Below are 21,782 nucleotides of genomic sequence, written 5' to 3'. Positions count from 1 at the left end.
AGAAGGCTGGAGAGTGACTTCCAGTCTATTTGGTAATGAGCTCTTAAAAATAAAATGATTGTCAGATAATGTTTTACAATGCAACAAGAGCCCCCTTGTAACCATTTCAGTAATTACATTAAGCCATTCTATTTGTGAGAAGCTAATAGGAAATAAACCATTAATTAGCATTTTGTCTTTCCTCCCACTGTTCCTTCCCCCTTGAATCATCAGGGCCTCACCCTGGGGCCATAGAGTTGGAGTGCAACCCCTGCAGGTGGAAAAGACTAGGAGATACAAGGGCCAAGGCTTGCTGGGAGGGAGGAATGGAGAACGATGAAAGGCATCAGAGTCTTTGTGACTCTGGTGTAACAAGGCCCGGGGCCTACCCTGGCCTAGGGTCCACCTGAGCGGTGCCCACATGGCTCTGTGTCTGCTCTCTTGGGCCCGGAGTGGAGCAGCCGATTAGCTGTGAGGCAGGCTGAGCCCGATGTGGGCATGTTCCCAGGGGCTTTGGAGCCTGTGGGCGGGGCGGGCACTCTGGGCAAACAGAACTAAGAAATGGGCAGGAATGAATCAAGGACAGCTTAAATATGCAGAAATGCAGCTCATACCTCTGGGCAAAAATAATCCCAAACAGAGTTATATAATAGATTGGAGGACTACAATAGGAGGGATGAGGTATAGACAGGAATGAGTGAACAAGGGAGGGACAGAGAGAATATATGTAGTGGGAGGATCCTAGGGGATTTGACAGAAAAGCTCATGAAGCTGCTGTCTTTAGGGTGGGTGTGCATGTGTGTACATGTGCATTTTGGGGAGGGGGTGTCATTCTTCTTTGTGGAGCCCTGGAAAGCAGCTAGAGGAAGGTAGCTCTAAGTGAGGCTGAATTCCGGGCCCACGGTGGCCTTAAGGCCACTCCAAATGTGCGGGCTCCCTGGTCCTGAGGTGGTAGGGACAGGGAAATTGCCAGAGGGCCCAGGTGTAGGATGTGAAGCATCCTGATTTCCCTAATAAGTCAGTGTACCTCCCTCTGACATCCATCCTCCCATCCCCAGTTCGCATCTCACCTCCAACCCCTTCTGCTAATTGGAATCCTCCCCTTCCTTTATAGGAAGCCCACCTTGACTGACCACCACGGGTCACACTAACTCTTCCCAAGGAACTTCCAGGATATTTAGAATGATCCTCTCATAGGAAACTATCCATAAATTGCTGCTGCTGTCTTACACTGTGATTTTTGTCCATCTGTGAAAGTGTTATCCTCCCTCTAGACCGTGAGCGCCTGAGGGCAGGGCCTTTGTGTCCCTACAGTGCCCAGCACTGCGTCTGTCACAGAGCAGGTGCTGAGGGTGCAATGTCTGACTCCAAGGAGCAAAAAAAAAAAAAAAAGCAAAGCAGAAGAGACACAAAGTCTCTGGTGGAGATCCCCTCAGGCAGCTGAACTTTTGAAGCCGCTGGCCAAGAGGTGAGCCTCAGGGACTAGGGGGTGGGTTGGTGGTGTTGGACTGATTTGGGGTGGAAGACTGTATATAAAATGACATAAAGGAAGCAGTTGGCTGGACATCATTCAGAACCCAGAACAATGTGGGTAATTAGACAAAGGCTTGTGGTAGGCACTTCGCTGACCACAGTTTTCAGAAGCCACTGCTTCAGAGAGGCTAGGAGAGAGTCAGATTCACCAGAAGCCTGGGTGTGACCGCGACAGGGTGTCGGAAGTGGATTTAGGGGTGAGTATGGGTGCAAGAGGGTTATCGAAGTCACCATCATTGACATCCTCCTCCTCATTGTTGCCATTGTCGTGGTGGTGGGAGGATGGTGGATGATTCTATGCTGTGGTCTGCAGCCCTCGGAAGACTGAACGGAATTCTGCAGCATCCGATGGCCAGGGGCAGGTGCTCAGAGCTCCTGAGGCCATGGAGGTGCTTGCTGGTTCCCATACACATCCCCATACACACCCACAGGCTGGGCTCACAAGAGCAGAGTTTTCCAGCCATGAATGGTTGATCTTCCAAAGATAGGAGGGAGGCTGCTAGAGAGCCAGCTGTAGGGGCAACAGCTGATGGCCAGGGATGAAGTTCCTAGAGATGGGAACACATTTGGAGACTCAGAGCTCTTCTCTGAAGGTTCATGGCTAGAGTGGCCTTTGGCTAGCATTTCAGCTTCCCTTGGTTCACAGGCAAGCAGACATCGAGGCCCAAAGGGAAAATATGACTTCGGGAACCACCAGGAAAAAACTGGCCAAGCTGAAAAGAGAACTCAGGTTTCCTGGCCCTGTCTTGATATCGTATCTACTTGGAATTTGTAGACCTTGCTCCTGAGTGAATTATGATACTCCCACTCCAGGGTGCTCCAAGAGCCAAGAGCCTAGAGGTTTTCATGGTTTTTGCTTTGTGGTTAGTGCTGGGACTTCCATCAGCTGTAAGCAGGGGCTCTGAGGAGAAGGAAAGTGGTGATTGGGGGTAGGAAGAAGAAAGAGGACAGGGCCAGAGTTGGGTCTTCAGGGTCCTTGAGGGCTGCCAGAGCTACGATGAAATTAGCATCTGTGAAGTTGTCCTTTGGGAATTTCTAAGAGGTCCAAGTCTGGCATGTGAACCAGCACCCAGACCAGGCCAGGGAAGCTGGGCTGTGGTCCCTGCAGCAGCCAAGCCTGGGGTGGCAGGGCAGGGCTGGGCTGGGTAGGGCTAGGCTGGGCAGGGCTGAGAGAGAGAAGAGAATTTTTTGCCTCCAGGCTCATAAATGCCTATATTGGGCAAGGCCTCTTGTTCCGTTGGGCGGTGACCAGGAGTCTCTCCAAATTTGCCAGTCTGGATTGAATTGTTTCCCTCTGCCCGGAAAGGGACTGCAACCTTCTAGACGAGCCCCCTCAGTCCTCAAGGGAGTGGGGATGGACACTGGCCCCTCCAGCCTGACCTCCCAGAGTGGATGGAGAGATGTGAGCCGATTCCATATAAGAGGGCTGGCCCCTCACTATCCCTGCTACACTCAGACGGGACCTGCAGGGTGGGGGACGATTACTTCTGGGAGCGCTGGCTTTCATGGGTTGCTGATGCACGCAGTCACTGTGTCCCCGGGATGGTGTAGACAGTAGCTCAGCCCTTGTGCATGGTCCCCACAGCCCCCAGGCCAGCAAACAAGTCATTATGTCGTTATAAATTATGTACGTTCACAGGCCTCGGTGTGTAAGTGCCAGTTATTATTATTGCTGTGTGATTACACAGTTAGCTTAAAGAAGAAGGCAGGCAGAAGGACTGAATCACACCCCTTTCCCTGTCTACTGGGAAAGGTAAACAGGCTCCCACCTCTCACCCCAGGGAGAAGTGTGGCTCTGGGTCGCACAGGATGGAGCGCCAGAGTCTCCCAGGTGTTTCCATGCAGACGGGGCAGTTTGCCCCCAGGCTGTGCCTTGGAAGAGGCTGGCAGCAGGAATCCAGGGCAGCCCGGCCCCCCGCGGCGGGGACTGATACCCGTGCCCCAGGCTTTGTGCCAGCCCCTGATTCCCTCCCTGCAGCCTAACACAGGGGCTACAGACAACGACTCAGGGCTTCTGCCAAACCAAGTGGCCACAGAAGGAAAGAGCTAAGGGAGAGCGTGCGGCTGGGAGAAGGGCCTGTGGACCAGTTCCCTTCCCCATCTGTCAGACTGGGGCCACTCACTTGTCTGCTTCCAGCCCCCTCCCCTCTTGCTGGTAAGCATGGAACCCTTAGGTTCCTTACACGGGAGGACCGCTCAAGATCATCTAGTCCAATCTCATTTTCAAGATGGGAAGGCAGGCCAGAGAGGGAAAGAGACCTGCCCAAGGGCACCCAGCAGGTGTCTGGGGACACTGGAAGTGGCGCCTAGTCCGCCTCCCTCCGGGCCCACATTTCTTTGTCATCTTCATCACACTCCCCCCACCCCCCTTCATCACCGGGGCTGCTCCAGTTTCTCACTTCCTCTCTCCATCCTGCTTCCAGCCCTGCCCAGGCCTGCCTGTCGCCTCACCTCTCCCCTGGTTTGCTCTCCCATTGCTGCCTCGGCTTTCTTCTCCCGGCCCCTGGAGCCAGGGGCGTCTCTCCACCCTCTCTTTGGCCAATGCTTTCTTCTCTTTCCTGGGCCCTCCCAGCTTGTCCTGGGGCTCCTCCTGGCATGGGCCTGCCCCTTCCCTTCCACCTCCTTCTCTCTCCCAAGAGGGGCTGAAAGGAAGGACAAACTCCTGAGCAGGAGGCATGAATTCTCTCCTGGGTTTGGGATTGGGTGGGCTGGGGCAGGAAGATGCTTCTAAACAATGGGAATGGAAGCAGAGGTGCCCACCCATCAGCCCCCCGAGTCAGGCCCAGCTCAGGCTCTGGGACAGCTAACCTGTGTCCCCACAGGAGCCAAAGGAAAGGGGATGGGGTCAAAAGGGCATGGCGGGGAGGCGTGGCCCTGCACCTTGGCACTGTTGGTGTGGGCCTTTGAGGCTAGGGAGCTGCCCAAGGCTGAGCCCTTTTCAAATGTCCTCATTCTAGAAGATCAGAAATTAATTTCCTCATCTGCTTAGTGGAATCTCTGTGAGAAAGGCCTGTGGGCTCTTTTTTGTTCCTCCCTTGAGGAGAAAACAAGTCTTGCTCAGAGCATCAGAGTCCTAAGAGGACTGGTTTGGAGCCTGGGTGGGATGGATGACTGATGTCAATCTCTCTGCGGTGCCAGGGCTTAGGGGAGTTCATGCACCTAGATGTGGGTGCCAATGTGCGTGCTGAGCGGGCCGGCACAATTCGGAGGGGAATAGCCAGGGCTTACAGGGCTGTGTGTGGCTCCAGAGGCATTCTCACCCGGCAGTCGAGTGTCTTCTGCAATGATCTCGAGCCCCTTACTCCCTTGATCACCCAGGTTCTAGTGGCCTTCCCAGGCTGGGGGGCAGGGAGATCTGGGGGCACTTCTCCCCATTTTGTAGCCTGAGTCCCTGGTGACCTGGAAACTGACCTGCTCAGATGAACCTAATCTCAGGGGCAAAACTGGGCCCAAGCCCAGGTGTCCTAAGCATCTAACTCAGCCCCTCCTTTTTGTCCAATCTATGCAGCTCCCTTCTCTTTGGCTGCCTGGTTCTCTGCAGCCTGTCAGGGAGAGGTGGAAGCATGAGCGAGCTTGTATGTAGGAGAAGAAATCTGTCGTGGTTTATAGGGATGCTGAAGCTGCAGGCCAGGTGCAGCTTCTGGGAGAGTCTCTCTCTGGACCTGGTGGGGTGGGACTGACTCTCAGGCGCTCCTCAGGGCACACCTGGCTCCAGCCAGGATCCCACTGTCTCCTAGAGTCATGGGGTACGGGGCTTCCCAGGCCCTTCCTTGCATAATCCTCTAGGGTGACTGGGAAGTTCTCCGGTCCTACAGGGAGTGGCATATTGATCTATTTCCTCCTCTGGCAGCCTCACTGGGTGGGGAGTGAGGGAGAGGAGCCTCGTGACTTTGAGGCACTAAAATGGGGGTGGCTGAGAGTAAGAGTAGCTTCATCTTCTCCAGGGACTTTTAATTCCCCGGGCGAACATGCAGTGGCTCAGGGCTGGCTCAGGGGTGCCCTTTCTTGGGCTGGAGGTGGCCCTAAGGAAGGGCATCAGGCTCTCCCTGGCCTGAGGTCACTGACACTCTCCTGGAGAACCCCACCAAGCAGTGAGTCCAAGGGGAGGGGGCTTGGTCCCTGAGACCCCTTTGCAGGAGAACTTTACAGGTAATCCTCTTGGAGCGCCAAAGTCTCAGACGGAGAAAGGGGTAGTATTTTTTTTCCCTTTTCACTCAAAGGCATTTTTGCACATGACTCAAACAAGTCTAAACTTTGCTAAACTTCAAAGTTGGCCGGTGGTACAGCCTCAAAGTGGAGGGGAAAATGTTAAAAAAGGAAAAAAAAAAAGTTTGTAAGCCCGTTAAACATTGTGTTATTGCTCCTTAAAGGAATTGAATTAACTTGTTACGTTACTGTTAGTGTCCCATTGTGAAACCAGGGTTGGGGAGAGGCTTCTTCTCTGGGTGATGTGGTCTCTGGACCCATCCCCAGGTTTGGCTCGCTCCCATATGAGGTTGTACAGGGCATTGCACAACCTGTGGTAAGGAGGAGTTCCCATGGCAACAGGTCTGGCTTCCAGGGTCATTTTCAGGCTCATGGCAGGAGCCCTGGTCCAGGCTGGGGGTGCTCCAAGTGCCTGCTGTCCTTCCTGCCAGGAAGCCTTTGCTCCAGGAACTGGGGGGCGGGGCCGTGGGAGCCCTGCCAGCACACCTCGTGGTGCCCTGTGACTCTCCACCTGCCTGCGACCGAGGCATCAAGTAGCCATCACAGGGCTACGGGGATTGTGCAGGGCCCGAGGCCAGTGGGTGGCCTTGAGGAGGCCGTTTCTCTACTCTCTCCTTTTCCACATCTTCTTGAGCCACACCGTGGAGCTGTGCTAAAGAGTCTGTGCTCTGGGTACCCAACCGCATAGGTGCCTCACCCTGCTCTGCCACTTACTAGTCGTTTGACGTGGACAAATAAAAATAACTTCACCTCTCTGTGCCCCAGTTTCCCATTTTCCTCTGCAAAATGGGGATAATGATACTTATTTATAGTGTTGTTGTAAAGAATTAAGTGAATTAATACTATAATGTTAGCTATTCTTACTACTACTGCTTCCGTCGCCTTTGCCCCCTGGTTCAAGCTCTTACGTGACCCTCACAATGTTCAGAGCCTGTCCCCTAGTAGGCTCTATTTAATAAAGATAGTTAATGGTTGACCTGCTGAGCGCCGTGAGCTCTGGCTTACACTAGGTGCCCAGTAAGTGTTTGCCATATTACTTATTAGTAACTCCCATAGCCTCCTCATATCAACCTGGTCTGTTCATGGTCTCCTTAGCCAGTGCCCAGTGACTGCTTCCCCTAGGTCTTTGCCATATCTCACCCACTGGAACCCTTCCCCTGCCCCCTATCGAAATCCTCCCCACCTTGGAAGCCCTTCTTCAAGCCCCACCTCCCTCAGGAGTATGTGTGGATATCCCAGCCCATGGAGAGTGCTCATGCCCCCGTGGAGTTGCCGTGGCATTTCTGACTCGTATCGTGCATCGAGACTGAGCCATGAGAGCTCTGGCTGCAGGCTCCTACTTGGAGCCATGTTGTCTTGCTGCTGCCCTTGGGCCTTTCTTCACTAGTGGGAGGGGGTCACTCGTCTGACCCATAGGGAGGTACAGGCCACCTCCCATGTGCCAGGTGCTGGGCTCCCAGCCCTAAAGGGGCCTGACTCTAGCGGTGGAGACAGAGGTAGAAACTAAAAACAGGGACTCCCCTGGCGGTCCAGTGGTTATGACTGCGCGCTCCCACTGCAGGGGGCGCGGGTTCGATCCCTAGTCGGGGAACTAAGATCCCCTGCGTGGTGCGGCCAAAAACAAAGGGAGGGGGGACTAAAAACAATACACAGTGATGTATTCTTATAGAGATACATAAAAAGTACTAGGAAGCAGAGGATCGGGTGATTGCCCTCTCCCACCCCTCACAAACGCTGCTTAAAAGCTTTTGGAAGCAGACCATTGCTCTTGGGATAAACCCCAATACCATTACTGCACCTACAGTATCCTGCTTGATCTGACCGCTGCTTGCCTTCTCTCCAGGCTCCTTCCACACGTGTGTGCCACCCCACATCCCCCCACACCCCAGGTGCACACACACTTACCTTACATGCAGATACACATACCCCATACACACACTTACATACACTCAAACGCATACACCCATATACACACGCATACACACCCCTCAGCACACTGACTGTTTTTTGGTTTTGCAAAGGCACAAAAGCTCCTTCCTGCCCCATAGCCACTGGAGGTACTGTTGCTTCTGCCAGGAATGCTCTTTCCCACCTCCCTTTAGTCCAGCCAACTCCAGCTCATTCTTTGAATCCCAGTTTAAATATTTCCTAGGGAATGACTTCCCTCACTACAATCTGTTTCCTCTATCAACCTGTATGTCAACATATAGAAACATTTGTTTGAGCGAGCGTCTCTTCAGTATTTAACACAAATTTTAATTAATTCATTATTTGTGTAATTAGTTGTTTGTCCATCCCCACCAAGACTGTAATCTTCATGTAAGTAGGCCCATGTTTGTCTTGCTCACAGCCAATCCCCAGCACATAGCACTGGGCCTGAAACACAATAAGCCTTACTACATATTGGCTAAATGATTGAACAGAGAGGGTAGCCAGGCCAGGCCAGGGAGGCAGGAAGGGGGGAAGGCCATTCTGGGAAGAGAGATTAGTCTGTGCAAAGATACGGAGAGGAGACAATATGGTGTGTTTGGCTTGTAAGTAAATGTGGCTAAGACACAGGATTAGAGGCTACAAGGCTTTGAGCTGGGGCCCAATGGAACAGGGCTTTGGATATCAATGAGGAGCTTAGGTTTAACCTGTAGGCAATAGTAAGTGATCTGGTTTGTGTTTTAGCAAGCTCACTCTGATGGCCTTGAGGAGGTCAGAACTGAGAGGGCAAGACTTCAAGCAAGGAGACCAGAGTCTGTGGGACAGGAGGAGAGAGTAAACTGAGGGAGTGACCGGGTGGCTGGGGAGGGATGGATGTGAATGCCAACTTGGAAGCTGAATGAATAGGGGAGGAGTGAGACCTGGACTCTGGCTCTGCCCAGGACCCCTCGCTGCCCACCTCACAGAGAACAGTGCTACCTGAATTGAAGTGAGTGCTCACTGTACCCCAGTTGGGATGTGGGAGGAGGGATATCTCTTACACTTGGTCTTCCCAGAGCTGGCCCCTGATGGGACAGGCTTGAGGCCCCAAGAGCACTAGAGTTCAGCCGTCTGAGTGGGCATTGCCTGCATCTTTTCTCTTTCTGTGTCCACCCCCCCATTCCCCCACCCCCGCCCCTCCCCATTTGGCCTCAAGGTTGGCCAGGCCCCCAGGCAGCCCTGGAGCCTCAGAGACTCTGGCCTTGACCCAGAGCCTTAACCTGCTCCAGGCTCTCCTAAGGAGGACACTGTCCAGAGTAGCCTTGGGACCCTCTCCTGAGGAGGCAGAGGACTGGCTAAGATGATCTTTGACTCTGATTCCAGTTGGGATGGCTGTAAGGGGACACCTCAGGCAGAGCGAGGCCGGCAAACCGCAGGCTCAGGCTTTCTGGGAGCCAGAAGAGGGCGAGCCTCTTCTATGTAACCCTTTCAGCACCACACCCAGGCAGGAGGCAGGACGCTGTCCTTTCTGACAGCCCTCGTCCATTGGCTTGTGCGAGGTGTGCTGGCGGGCAGGGGGGTTCCAGTGTCTGAATTCACCATCACAGGCCTTGAAGAGAAGAGCCAGCTGGTGCTGGCAGCCTGGGCTGTCAGTGTGTGTGGGAGGGGGCGCTACTAGCCACCTGGGGCACCCAGGTTTCTCTCTGGCTGCAGCCTGCGCTGGCGGGGAGGGGGTCCTGGGCCACAGACCCCTGCAGCCAGGCACAAATGGTGGCTCCACCATTAAAAGGTATTGCCCCGGTTGGTGGGATCCCAGGGGGTTGCAGCCAGACCTTCAGGGATGAGGAGGCACAGGCACACTGCCCCTGAGGTCGGGGTGGGCGGGCAGGCTGGTGGGCGCACGAAGCAGTGGAGACAGACTGCAAAAAGCAAGAGTGCTTCCCATTCCGCTGGGCTGGTCAGTGGGCTTCATTTCGGTCCCTCCCTAGGCTGTACTCTCGCTGTCTCCCCACCCCCATGCTGTCCTTAGCCTGGCCCTCGCTGGGGGATCTCTACTCCCCCTCCTCAGTCACGGCTCAGGCCCCCAGCCCAGCTCCAGCCCTCTCTCCGGGCGAGGAGGTCGTGGCGCTCTGTTTGGGCGCCAGTCCTGCCTCCCTCGGTGGGCCCCGGGAGGGGTCCAAGGCCAAACCCGGCCGCGCGCAGCCCCGGCAGCCGGGGCGGGTAGGGGGGTGGGTGGTGAGGGCGTTGGGCGCGGGAGGGGAAGAGTTAAGGCTTGGCGCTCCCCTCCCCCGGAGGGTGTGACCGCCTATAAGAAAGGCTGCCGCGCTCCGGCACTGGGGCTGCAGGCGGCGGGGGCGCAGCGCGGCTGCGGAGAGCTCAGGCCGTCCCCCTGCCTCCCGTGCCCCGCGCCTCGCATCTCGCATCGGTTCCATCACCCGGGACCCGGGGCAGAATGTCGGAGTCCAGGAGGAGGGGCCGAGGCCGCACCAAGAAGCACCGAGAGGGGAGGAAGCTGGAGCTCGAACCCGGGGAGAAAGGTAGGGCACCTCGGCGCACCCAGACACCCCGTTTCCCTGGGAGAAACCTGCCGCCCTCTCACCCGCCCCCAGCGCCTCGCGGCTGAGTCCGGGGCTGTGCGAGCGGCCGCCGAGGTGACAGGCACCGAGGGGCGCGGGTGCCTGCGTGCAAGCGGGTCTCCGCGGCTGGGCAGGCAAAGGACTGCGCACTCGGAGCCGGTCGGTGGCTGTGCGCGCCTGTCCCCGGGCCGCCGCCTCCCGACGGAGTGGGCGGGAAAGAGGCGCGACCCGAGCGGACCGGCCTGCCGGCGAGGACCCCGCAGCTAGTAGCAAAGTGGGGCCGGGGCGATGACCAAAAGACAGCGGACAGGCAGAGGCGGGGCCTGGCCTGGCCGCAGCGCTCAGGGAGCTGTCACTGTCTTCCTGTCCTCAGAGTGTGTTCTGGGCTCGCTGCCACCCATGTGCCACACCTCCATGAGTTCTGCTCAGCCATTGGAGCAAGGGCAGCATTGCCTGCCACCTCCCGAGAAGGGATGCCCTGTCCTGGAGAGCCCCAGGGAGTAGGGAGCCCCTGCTTCTGTGACAGGTATTTCCCTTAGAACTGGACCAGGCATCAGGCAGTTGTCCCCTTTGGTCTTCAGGAGTGACTCCCTTGGGTTCTGGGAGGTGAGAAGTTGCTCTGAGTGAGCAGAGCCTGTGCTGAGACCCACTTTGGTGCCCTCCCTGGGCAGCTGCAGGGGGGAAGGAGGAGGGGGTGTCCATTCAGTGCACTGGTCTTGGGCTTCTCAGGGATGGGCCTAAGGTGTGCAGGTCCTCCCCTCCAGAACTAGGCTTGCATTATTGGGATGCAGTTGGGAAACCTCGGGTTCTCACTTTTTTCTTTTTCAGGCAAGCATTTTGTTAATGCCTATTTTGTACTTGTCAGCAGGCCAGGCATGTTCAAATGGTTCATCTCCATTTAATCCTCATAATAATCCTGGGGGTAGGTGGCCCCAGCCCCATTTTACAGAGGGAGCAACTGAGGCTTATTGAGGTTAGAGTCACAAAGTAAGTTCCAGAGATAGGTCTTGGAGCTTCCAATCAGCATTCCTGGACAATGATGCCTATTTTACAGGGTCTCTGTCTCTCACTAGAGTTCCCGCCAGAGCTGCAACATAAAAATGTGTTCAAAAGAGCACTGGACTGGGAGTTGGGAAGCTTCAGCTGTGGTTGAGAATTTGGCCAAATTCCTTTCCTTTCCTGAATTTCTGTGTAATGCAGGAGAAAGGGTAGCAAGGTAGCCGGTGAGGTCTCTTTATTGGGAAAAGCCTAGGAGTTAAACACTGCCTACAGCCCAGTAGAGAGAAGAAACTAAGGGAATTTTAAAGGCCAGGCTATCTTCTCTTCTTCATAAAGAAAGCCTCTTTGCCCATTTCTGCTGGATGAGTGTGTCTAGGAGTCCTCTGTAAGGTAATGGACACTGTGGGTCTGCCCTGACCATACAAATGTGAGGCAGCTTAGTCTAGGTTCATGTAGTGTGGATGACCTCCAATCTGAGATCTGAAGGAATTCAGGGTGCCTATTTTCAGGATCAGAATTCATGGCTTTGGCTCAGTGAGCCACCCTCTTCTCCCACCCCACCATACACATCCTCGTGTGGGCACCTTGGAAGGCTGGCTAGTTAAGGGCACCCTTCCAATGTCAAGTTTGCAGGAGCTGAGCTGGTAGCAAGCCACATGGGCTTCAGCTGATAGGGCCGGGAAACGAGCAGCCGCAGAGGGTAGAGTATGCGTTGGGGCAGAGATGGGAGAGGGCTATGAGTAGAAGATGCCACGGGCCTCTCAGTGATCTCTTCCAGCATCTTCTACCCCTGTGAGAAAGTCCTTCTTGATGTCTAACTATAATCTTTCCTGCTGTCTTTTCTTCTCTGCTTTCTCTTGTTTCCTGCTTCCCAGTGGGCAGCTCTTCAGAATGCTTCTTTCAGGGAGTTGGCCGATCGATAGATACCGAACAGACCAAAGGCCTAAGCTAGAGGACTTTTGGAGACCTGGGACACTGTGGAATGGGGGAATCATGGGGGATGATCATGCTCTGAAACAAGATATCAGGAGAAACCATGTCAGTGAGAAGCAACAGTCTTAAATCCCTGCTATGTAACTGGGTGGGTCTGATTTCAAACCTGGTAGGATGAGTGCTTAAGCCAACAGTGGCCTACAGAGCGGGAGGCCTCCCTCACAACTGCCCTCCAGGCCCATCTGAGGCTGCAGGGTCCTCCTCTTTTATGCTCAGAGTGCCCCTGCCAGGGAGAACACGGACACTGGGCAGCTGGAGAGGGGTCTTAGCCAGGGCGGAGCCACATTTGGTTGAAAGATTGGGAGGTGCAGACATGGAGAGTGTGAGCAAGTTATCCATTAAAATCTTCAGCTTAGACGGGGGAGGGAATTTGGAAAGTGGGAGAGAGAAAGGAGGGAACATTAATTATTGGCTCCCCTGTCCCTGACCACACATCCAGCAGCCCTATCTCCTCCTTGGCAAATAGCAGAAAGGGTACCGCTATACTCAAACCCAGGCCAGTGTGGGGAAACAGCCACAGGGGTGCCGGGTGGGACTGAACTGCAGGTGTGAACTCTGCCCCACGACTCACTGAGAATTCGTGGGGCCAATGGCTGGTATCCTGACCTGGGGCTGGGTTCCCCTCACCCCCCATTTTCCCTTATCCCAGGGGACTGGGGTAGGGGTGGCTGGTTAGCCTTGCCAGCCTTAGCAGCAGTGTTTGGGGGGAGGGGTGGAAAATAAGCTCACTCACATACCTGGGGTCCAGCCTCTGTGTGGCCCCGGGCACTGCCCTCCCTCTCTCTGGGCCTCAGGAAATGTGCTCTGCTCTCAGCTCTCACCTTCTCCACAGCAACGGCAGAGCCTCAGCCCTCAGGCCCTGTGTCTCTGAGAATCCTGAGAGGAGGAGAGCTATGGGATTAGGGTGGGAGGAAGGGGGAAAGCTGGCCCCAAAGAAACTGATAACCCCTGAAAATGCTGTGTTGTTTTGAAGAACGACTTTGGAATTTGATTCTAAGTAACTGGCCTTTTCCATGTGCCCCCTGAAAGTCCGGTCAGGGTTTGATGGAAAGTGTCCCTCTGTTGGAGCTCCCGTGTGAAGTGGACTCTGTGTCTGCCCACAGTAGGGCAGGGGACAGGCTTTGGTCTTCACGGGGATATGAAGGGGGATTAGCATCACTAGCTGAGCGCTCTGGACACATCTCATTTGAATGGGTGCAAAAAATCCTTGCAAGGTCTTTCTCTTTCATCTTTCCCATCTCCTGCCTTTGGTGAAGATAGCGCCCAGACTTCTAGGATCAACTCCTGTCTTTAGGCTGTCCGGGGTCAGGTCAGAGGTGGTCACGCGCCTGCCTATGTGTACGTGGCTGAGCCACATCTGGCAGTTGTTTTTGGCAGCCTCTGCCTCTGGCCTTGGCCCCTGGATGACCCTGCTGAGCCGGGCACCTGGAGTGGTCCTCCTGGCCCTCTGGGGCTCAGCCTGTGTCTCACACTCCGCTCCGGCTCCCTGGCACCCCAGGGTTCATTAGGAGCAAGAACAACAAGCAGAGAGTGACTTTGTACTGCCCAGCAGGCTTTCATCCTGAGAGCTCAAAGCAGTTCACACCCCAGGACTTATAGGTCCCCAGCCCAGGTCCCAGACACTCAGCGGTGGGGACGAGGGGACAGAAAGCCCTGGTCTTTCCAGATTGGCCCAGCAGTGGGGCTGGGGGCACACAGTGAGTCACCCACTGTGGGGGAATCAAGTGGCCAGTAAGTCTGGGATAGAAGTAAAATTGGACCGAGGGCTTCAGGCTGCAAGCAAAGGGGATAGTCTCCTTTAAAAGAGTATGAGCTGGTGGGACTTCCCTGGTGGCACAGTGGTTAAGAATCCGCCTGCCAATGCAGGGGACATGGGTTCGATCCCTGGTCCGGGAAGATCCCACATGCCGCGGAGCAGCTATGCCCGTGCGCCACAGCTACTGAGCCTGCACTCTAGAACCCGCAAGCCACAACTACTGAGCCCATGTGCCACAACTATTGAAGCCCGCACGCCTAGAGCCCGTGCTCTGCAACAAGAGAAGCCACCGCAGTGAGAAGCCTGCGCACTGAAAAGAAGAGTAACTCCCACTCTCTGCAACTAGAGAAAGCCCACATGCAGCAACGAAGACCCAACGCAACCAAGAAATAAGTAAATAAATTGATAAAAGAAAAAAAGAATATGAGCTGGGCCCTTCCTTCCCTCAGGCCCTCTGGCCCCTGTGGGTTCTATGAGCCGCTGGAGGAAGAAGCAGCAGCTTCTTGGGAAGCAGAAGCCCTTGGACTCGGATATTGACTAGAATGCCTAAGTGATCCCCACTTCTGCCCTCTGCCCTTGGTGCTGGGAGCTTTAGGGCCAAGTCAGGCCAGCCCTGACCTTAGGGTGGTGCCAGAGTGAGGAGTGTATGGAGGAAAAGGTGCCAGCCCAGCACTGGCAGGCCCTAGCCCTGGCCTCGGGTGGGCTTCCCAGCGTGGCTACCCATGCCTGGTTGTCAGCCCCACTCCGCCTTCTAAGTCTCCTCTGCATTCAAGCACACAAGGCTGGCCTGACGAACAGTTGGCATAGGGAAGAGAAGGGTTTTTTTTAAATACTGGCAAAGCGCTGCCAGAACTTGAGCCTGGGGTCCATCAGAACCATGTGCCCACTGTGTTTTCCCACCATGCCTGAGCCTGTAGCACACCATTTATAACTTAGCAGGGGACAGTACAGCCTATGCTTTCTGTCTTCCTCCAGCCCAGCCCTGGCCTAGCCATCCATTCATTCACCAAGACTTCCAGGTTGTGGCCACATGGGAACTATACACACTGCATGTGCTCTCATTCACTACAGTGTATTCAGTTCTGCAAACATTCACTGAGCTCCTCCTATGCAAATAAATCTGCAAACATTCATCGAGCTCCTCCTGTGCAAATAAATCGTAGCTCCTGACCTCAAGAAGCTCAAGACAGATCCTTACAAAATACCTGTGATTGCAACCAAGTGTAAAGTCAGAGATCTGTATGTGATGAGGTATATGATGAGGAAAGGAATGATTTGTTCTCCTGGGAGGGTGTAGAGGAGGCTCCTCAGAGGGGTGACATTTGAGCTGAGCCTGGATGGTGAGGAGGAATTCACCAGGGTGAGAAAGGGCCTTCCAAGAGGTAGGAACATTCCATACCCAGCCTGCTTGGGGCTGGGAGGTGGGAGAGGAGTGGGGAGAAAGGAGGCAGGTATCATCTACTGAGCACTTGCTGCGTGTCAGTCCTGGTTCTATAGAGATACTATTTTATCATCCCCACTTTACAGATGAGAAAACTGAGGCAGGGAGAGAGTCCACGACTGGCCTGTGATCCAGCATGACTTAGTGGTAGCATGGGATCTTAGGCTCAGGTCTGCCCCCTCCACCCTGCCTCGCCATGCACAGTCCACCTGGCTCCGGGCTCTTCCACAGTCCGTGCCTCTCAAGGCAAACCAGTGAAGGGCATAGGATGCTCTGTTGGTCCACTTGTTGGAGCAGGTCCTTCCCATCACACAACTGGTCAGATATTTACTTCCTGGGCTCTTGGGCAGGGTTTAAGGGTACAGAGATGGGCAGGTTGTGTCCCTGCCCTCACAAGGAGCTTGCAGTGTGACTGTGGCAGTAAGGTGTGAATAGGAACCGTGGAGCACTGACAGAGGGGCAGCCCAAGGCCCTGAGGCTGTACCGACAGGCAGGAGCTCCTGGGAAGCCTGAGGTTATTATGGTCAAGTAGTCTAAGCAGAAACCAAGCTCGGGATCCAGAGTCCAGCGAGATCTAGCACCAGTCTGGGTAGTTTTCTGGTCCTATGGAACCCCTTGTGCAAAAGGTGATGTTTCAACCAGTGGGAACCCAGTTTAAAGCATAAACTTGGAACTTGCTAGTAATGCAAATTCTTGGGCCCCACCCCTGACCTTCTAAATCAGAAACCATGGGGATGGGGGCCAGCAGTTTTAGCAAGCCCTCTGGTTGACTGTGTTGCGTGCTGAAGCATGAGAACCACTGGTTAAGCTGTGGTCCAGCCTCCCAGGGCAGAGCCCTGCAGAGGGCATGCCAGCCCCACGGCACCTGTACCAGGCACCATGCTTGGGGGCTGTCAGGGGAATGGGGTCGCCACCTTGTGGGCTGAGAGAGATGGGGACAGACCTAGAGCTGCAAAGTCGAGCCTGGCAAGGGCTGACACAGAGTGGCAAGAAGAGAGACTCATTCCCATCAGAGGAATCTGGGCAGGCTTTCTGGAGGAGATGGGGTTGAGGTAGACCTTGGTGAAAGGAAGCACTGTGCTGGAGAGATCGAAAGAGGCTCGGCGTTCCAGCTGAGGAAACAACGTGAGCAAAAGGGGGCAACAGAGGGTGTTTGGGAAATAAAGTGCAATCCCAAAGATATGCTGCTGAACGTGGTGTGTAGGAGGGAGAGATCAACAGGGCCAAACGGGTTTTCTGAGTGTCAGGCTGGTGAGTTTAGACTTCTCTGAAACAGCACGGAGTGAAGTGTTCTGAGCAGGAGGCTGACCTGGTCTCCCAGAGCCGCTCCTGAGGCATCGTCAGCCACCACCAGTTTGTGGCAGGATGCGCAAGGGGAGGACACGGCCAGGGCTCCTTCGACGGTCCCAGCCGATTAGTCAGGATGTGTGTATGGTGATGGGTGCGTACAGGGGGCATGAGCTTTGCCTTGGGATAGCTCACCAGCTGGCAATACTTTAGAAGGATTCTGGAGGTTTGGGCCTGGCCAAAGGTCTGTGACTTCTGGCCCAGTCAGGCAAGGCTGGATCTGAGCTCATGGGCCAGTCCCTTCACTGTACAGATGGGGAAACTGAGGCCCAGAGAAGTTCACACACCACAAGGTAAAGGGTTTGGCAGCTACCGGGCAAGAAAGAGAGCGACAGCTTCCTGAGACACTGCCCCCTCCCGCCGACCACGGAGCCTCGGGTCTCAGTTCCCTGAGTGCACTGTGGTCTCCTGCCCTGGTCCTTTGAACCCTTTGCCTAGAACACCGTCTCCCTCCTCTTGGCCAACTCCTGTCACCCTTCAGGCCCAGCACAGGCTTTGTTCCCTCCGCAGAGCCCTCCCTGGCCCTCAGGGTGAGGAGGGAGGCTGAGGTGTATGGTCTGTGCCCTCACATCACCCAGCACCTCCCCATCACAGTACCGACCCCACTGTGTGGGCAATATCCCGCTCAGCTGGAATCCCCACCAGGGAGACCGTGTCACGTGACCCCCAGCACCTGACATGTCCTGAGTGCCCGGTACATGCTTGAGCGAAAGAATGACGGAGGCCGTTATCAAGCTCTTTCAACCCTGTACCCAGACACCTGTGGCCCGTTCTCCTATTTGAAGAAGAGCAGTCTCATGGCAAGAGGCTGCCCTGGCTGAGCTTCCTGCCCACGGCCGGGGTCCCCTCAGCTGGCGAGCAGCCCGGTGGGCTGAGCAAGAGTAGTCCTTCAGGGAGGCCCCGATTGCACCATCTGCTCTGCTGTCCTGGGGCAGATGTTTTGGCTGAGGGGGAAGGAAGGGACTGAGTTGCGGAGGAGTGTTGGGTGGGAAAGGGCCCTGGGATTAGCCGTCAAGGGACCCCACCCTTCCTTGAGCGCTCACAGCAGTCTTGACCTGGGCCACTGTGAGGCACCCATCAGCCACAGCCCAGCTTTACATCACTAATTCATTTGTTCAGCCAGTGATCAGTGAGCGCCTACTCAGTGCCAGACGCCAGGAGTATGGCTGTGCTCCCACACATCCCCTCCCTGAGGGTCCCACAGTCTAGAAAGATAAGAACCCACTTTGCTCTGAGGTAGAAAGCCCAAAGTAGGGCAGGTGAAATGCTCAGGGAGTCTGTGCAAGGCAGAGCTTGCTCCTGGCTCGGTGGATTAGAGAAGGCCATGCCATCTGAGGTGATCTCGAGGGACTTAGATGAATAAGAAGGGCCAGTTCTTGAGCTATCTCTCTGTTCCAGGCACTGTGCTAAGTTCTTGACATATATTGTCCCCATTTAATTCTCACCACAATCTTAAGAGGCGGGTGAGATTGTTCCTGTTTTACAGACAAGGGACTAAAGGCTCAGAGAGGTTAAGTAACTTGTCTAGTTATACAAGACGCTGGGCAGAGCCAGAATGCAAGCCGAGACTGGTCTGACCCCCAGCCTGTGTGTCTGACACTCTCAACTGTGCTTCTGTGGGGAAAGACATGGCGGCGGAGCATGAGCACAGGGATGGAGGCAGGCAGAGGACAGAACAGGCACGCTTGGGGATCAGCCTGTGATTTGGTTTGCCTGGAATATATAATTCCTGAAGGGAACCGGTAGGGGAAAAGGCAGAGAGCTGTGTTTGGGAAGGGGCCATTCACTGACCAAGCAAACTTCCCCTGAGGACCCTGGCTGCCAGCCAAGGAAGGCCCGTAGCCTTCCTTCTACAGACATCATGGAGCCAAGGAGGGTTTCGGAATGTCGGAGAGGCACACGGAGGTGAATCTTCCCAGAGTGGTACTCTGGGCTGGGGGAGCAATATAGCCTGAACCAGGGCCTGGCAGACGATGGAGGCTTAGGAGGGTGAGGCGTGGTGGAAGGTGATTGGTCTCCACCTTTGGGGAGAGACACAGAGTTGTAACAGATGACAAGGTGACTGAAAGCGGGAACTCAGGAGAAGGAGCAGTCTTGGGAGAGAAGATGGAGAAACTGGTTTTCCCCGTGCTGTTCGTGAGCTACTGACTGCAGATCCAGACAGTGATTTGTTTTAGGGTGAGTTCTTTCCAGCCCCCTGTGTCACTAGCCGGGACCACAAAGACCACAGCTCAGCCCTCCCAGACTCCAGAGTGCTTAGGCCAGGACTCTCCAAGGATAACTTGTGGGGCGGGTGGCCAGGCCTCTGGCAACGTGGGGGACCCCAGAACCCACTGAGGTATCTGCATTTGGTGAGCACGTGGGCCTGTATCCCTACCTGTATCAGGCCTGCTAAGACTTTTTCCCCTGAAACCCAACATTTCTTTGAATTCTTGTATTTTTATTTTATGTTAAAAATCCACATGAACTTGCAAGTGTACTCCATCATAGATCTGTTTGTTTTAATACAAAGGTGCTGCTTTTCCTTACTAATGAGCTTGGCAAACCCTTCAGAAAGAGGCCCTGAGGTCATCCTGTGGTTTTGCATGCATCCCAGGTTGAGAAGCCAGTCTTGTCTGGTGTATAAGGTGCCTCCCCTTTCCCCACCCCCACTTCATTTTCCCCTGACCTAGAGCTTCAGGAACAACTTTCTCCAGCCAGGCTGATGAGGTGGGAAGTGCAGACCTGTCCCAAAGGGGAAAGGGGCTCTGGGATTCCCCTCTGCGGCTCTCTTTCTCTCTGGGTTCCTCGAACAAGGGGTAGCCTAGTCCATCAGCAGCAGGCCTCCTCCAGAGGGTTCTCCGAGGCCAGGGCCCATCCTTGCCCAATGAGGAGCTTAAACAGAGTTGGGCAAATGGTAATGGCCTTGCAGGACTGTCATCTCTGTTGTCTCTACCTCTACCTGCAGCAGCCAAAGAGATGATAATCTCTTCCATCCCTCCATAGAGAGCTTTCTCTTGCCCCATTCCTCTAAAATAGGCAGAGTGTGGTTAATAGATGAGTCATCTGAGGCCCAGAAAGGCTAAACTACTTACTTAAGGGCGGACAGTTGGAAAATTGGGAGACCAGGACAAAGACCTGAACTACTGTGTCCTCGGTTACCACTCTTTCCTCTGTTATGCACGGCTTCCTCTGTGCCAACTCTAGTTGTCTGTGGTCTGTGCCCCGAGCACTGGTAAGAACCAGGGAGCCGTATGCCACCCCAGCAACTGGTGCCTCTGCTCTGTGAACCTGTGCAGTCTCCCCAGACATAGGTGACATCCCCCGCAGTCCCCCATCTCTGCTGCTCCTGACCCCATGTCTCAGCCCTGAACCTAGGTGAGGAATCGTGGCGTAGACCTGCCTGACTCCCGGGGCTGGGCATCTCTGTCTTGGGAGGGTCCCGAGGCGGCAGTGTTTCTGTCAGGCCGCCGGGCTCCTGGCAGAGGGGGCTGGGGGAAGGGAGGGGCATAGTGTTGGCCCTGGTGGTCAAGACAGGCCTGTTCTTGCCCTGCCCTCGCACTGTAGGGTTGGGTGTCGGTGGATGGGTGCTTCTGGATGGGCAGGCGAGGCTTTAAGGCAGGAACCATCTCAATTGGTCTTGGAGCTGCCAAGCTTTGTGTCCTCCTCCTTCCTCCCTTCCCCTCTCCTTACCCACCCCCCTGGACCAGCGTCTGCTCTCTCTAGCTCCCATCCCCAGCCAGCCCTGGCCCCTCTTCTCTACCTTGTAGCTGAGGTGTCAGGCACCTGGCCTGTTGAGCTAAGGGCCCATTAGGTCTGGGCTGGCTTTCACTCCACTCCCAGCCTCAGTGGAGCCCATGGCAGCGGCCACGTTTTCTTGCTTAGCACCATATCCCTGATGGCTGGTAGGTGGCTGGTACATCATAGGGACTGAGGTGGATATTTGTTGGATGGTGTGAGAAGCGGGCAAGGCAAGCCCAGGAACCAGGCTGGGCCTGGTTGGCTGAGGAAAGGTGGCTCAGGGAAAGCCAAGAGGCCCAGCAGGGACACACTCCCTTTGGGAGGCCTGGCCTGTGGGTATCAAATGGCTTTTCCGCAGGCTCCGGGGAGGATACCTGATGGCCGGTTTCAGAGTAGGCCCTCTGTGCTCACTTAAACCAGCTGTGTTTTTAGCTGTTGTTGTTTCTTCTTTCTTTCTCATTTGAACTTGGAGTCTGTAATTAACCTCCCATAGGTCACGGTCACTTTCTGGGTGGGGGAGGGGGAGGGAGGGGGCTGGCCCACAGCCCATCAGCAGCAGGACAGTGGGAGACTTTGATGCCAGGCAGGCTGGCCGCATTGTCTCCAGGTGTTGCCCTGCAAAGGGGACTGCTCAGCCTTAGTCATGAGGTGAGGACCATTAACCCTTTTAGGAGTCCGCTGCCCCTGCGCCCTGGTTGTCGGGAGGGAGGCCGGGCCTGGTCCGCCTGGCTGGGCTGCCTGGCCCTGTCCCAGGCGTCTGTCTTGCTCTCAGATCTCTGCAGGCTCCGCACCCACCGCCCACTGCCGAGAGGAATGAGGTCAAGCTGCTGGCAGCAGCGGTACTGCCTGGCCTCGGGGCTGGGATGTGGGAAAGGAGCAGCCCTGGTTGTTGTTACTGTTGTTGTTCTCTTCAGTGAGGTGCTTTCTGGGGATTCCCTGCCACACAGATGCGGGCCAGATGCCCTGGCTTGGCATCGGGTGATGAGAAAGCAGAAGCCCCCAGATTAACCATGGCCCAATTCATGACAACTGAGATGTGTCTTAAGGTTTTACGGGATCCCTTATCAAGGGAGATCTTTTTGCAGAGACCTGGGTCATCCCTGAGAGACTTTCCTCTTGTTGTTAGAAAGCTGCCAAAAGAGCTCTCCCCACACGCCCACACCCCTACTCCAGAGAGCCCTAGTCCTGCTGCTTAGGTGGGCCCTAAGCAGCAGGACTGGGAAGGGAACGGGACGAAGTGACCTCTCAAGGAGGATGGGAGCTCAGTAGACAGGGCTTGGTCTGAGGAGACACTAGGGGCGGTGAAGGGCGGGCTGACCAACAC

General features: G+C 55.2%; 1 protein-coding gene across 7 annotated transcripts in view; it reads left to right on the top strand.

Annotated features, from left to right (window-relative positions):
* Positions 1–21,782, top strand: part of NRG2 (neuregulin 2) — a 176,340-nt gene that overhangs the window by 107,379 nt on the left and 47,179 nt on the right. For 2 of the 7 annotated variants that reach the window (XM_082382060.1, XM_082382061.1), the window contains exon 1: positions 9,966–10,163. The exons of the other annotated variants lie outside the window; for them this stretch is intronic. In XM_082382060.1, coding sequence (XP_082238186.1) covers positions 10,079–10,163 — 85 coding nt within the window. In that variant the 5' untranslated portion in view covers positions 9,966–10,078. Of the gene's footprint in view, positions 1–9,965; positions 10,164–21,782 lie in introns of those variants that run through there. 7 annotated transcript variants of the gene reach the window in all.

This window comes from Balaenoptera borealis, assembly GCF_965194805.1.
Source record: "Balaenoptera borealis genome assembly, chromosome: 2".
Lineage (NCBI taxonomy): Eukaryota > Metazoa > Chordata > Mammalia > Artiodactyla > Balaenopteridae > Balaenoptera > Balaenoptera borealis.
This window is presented reverse-complemented; position numbering and strand designations above follow the sequence as displayed.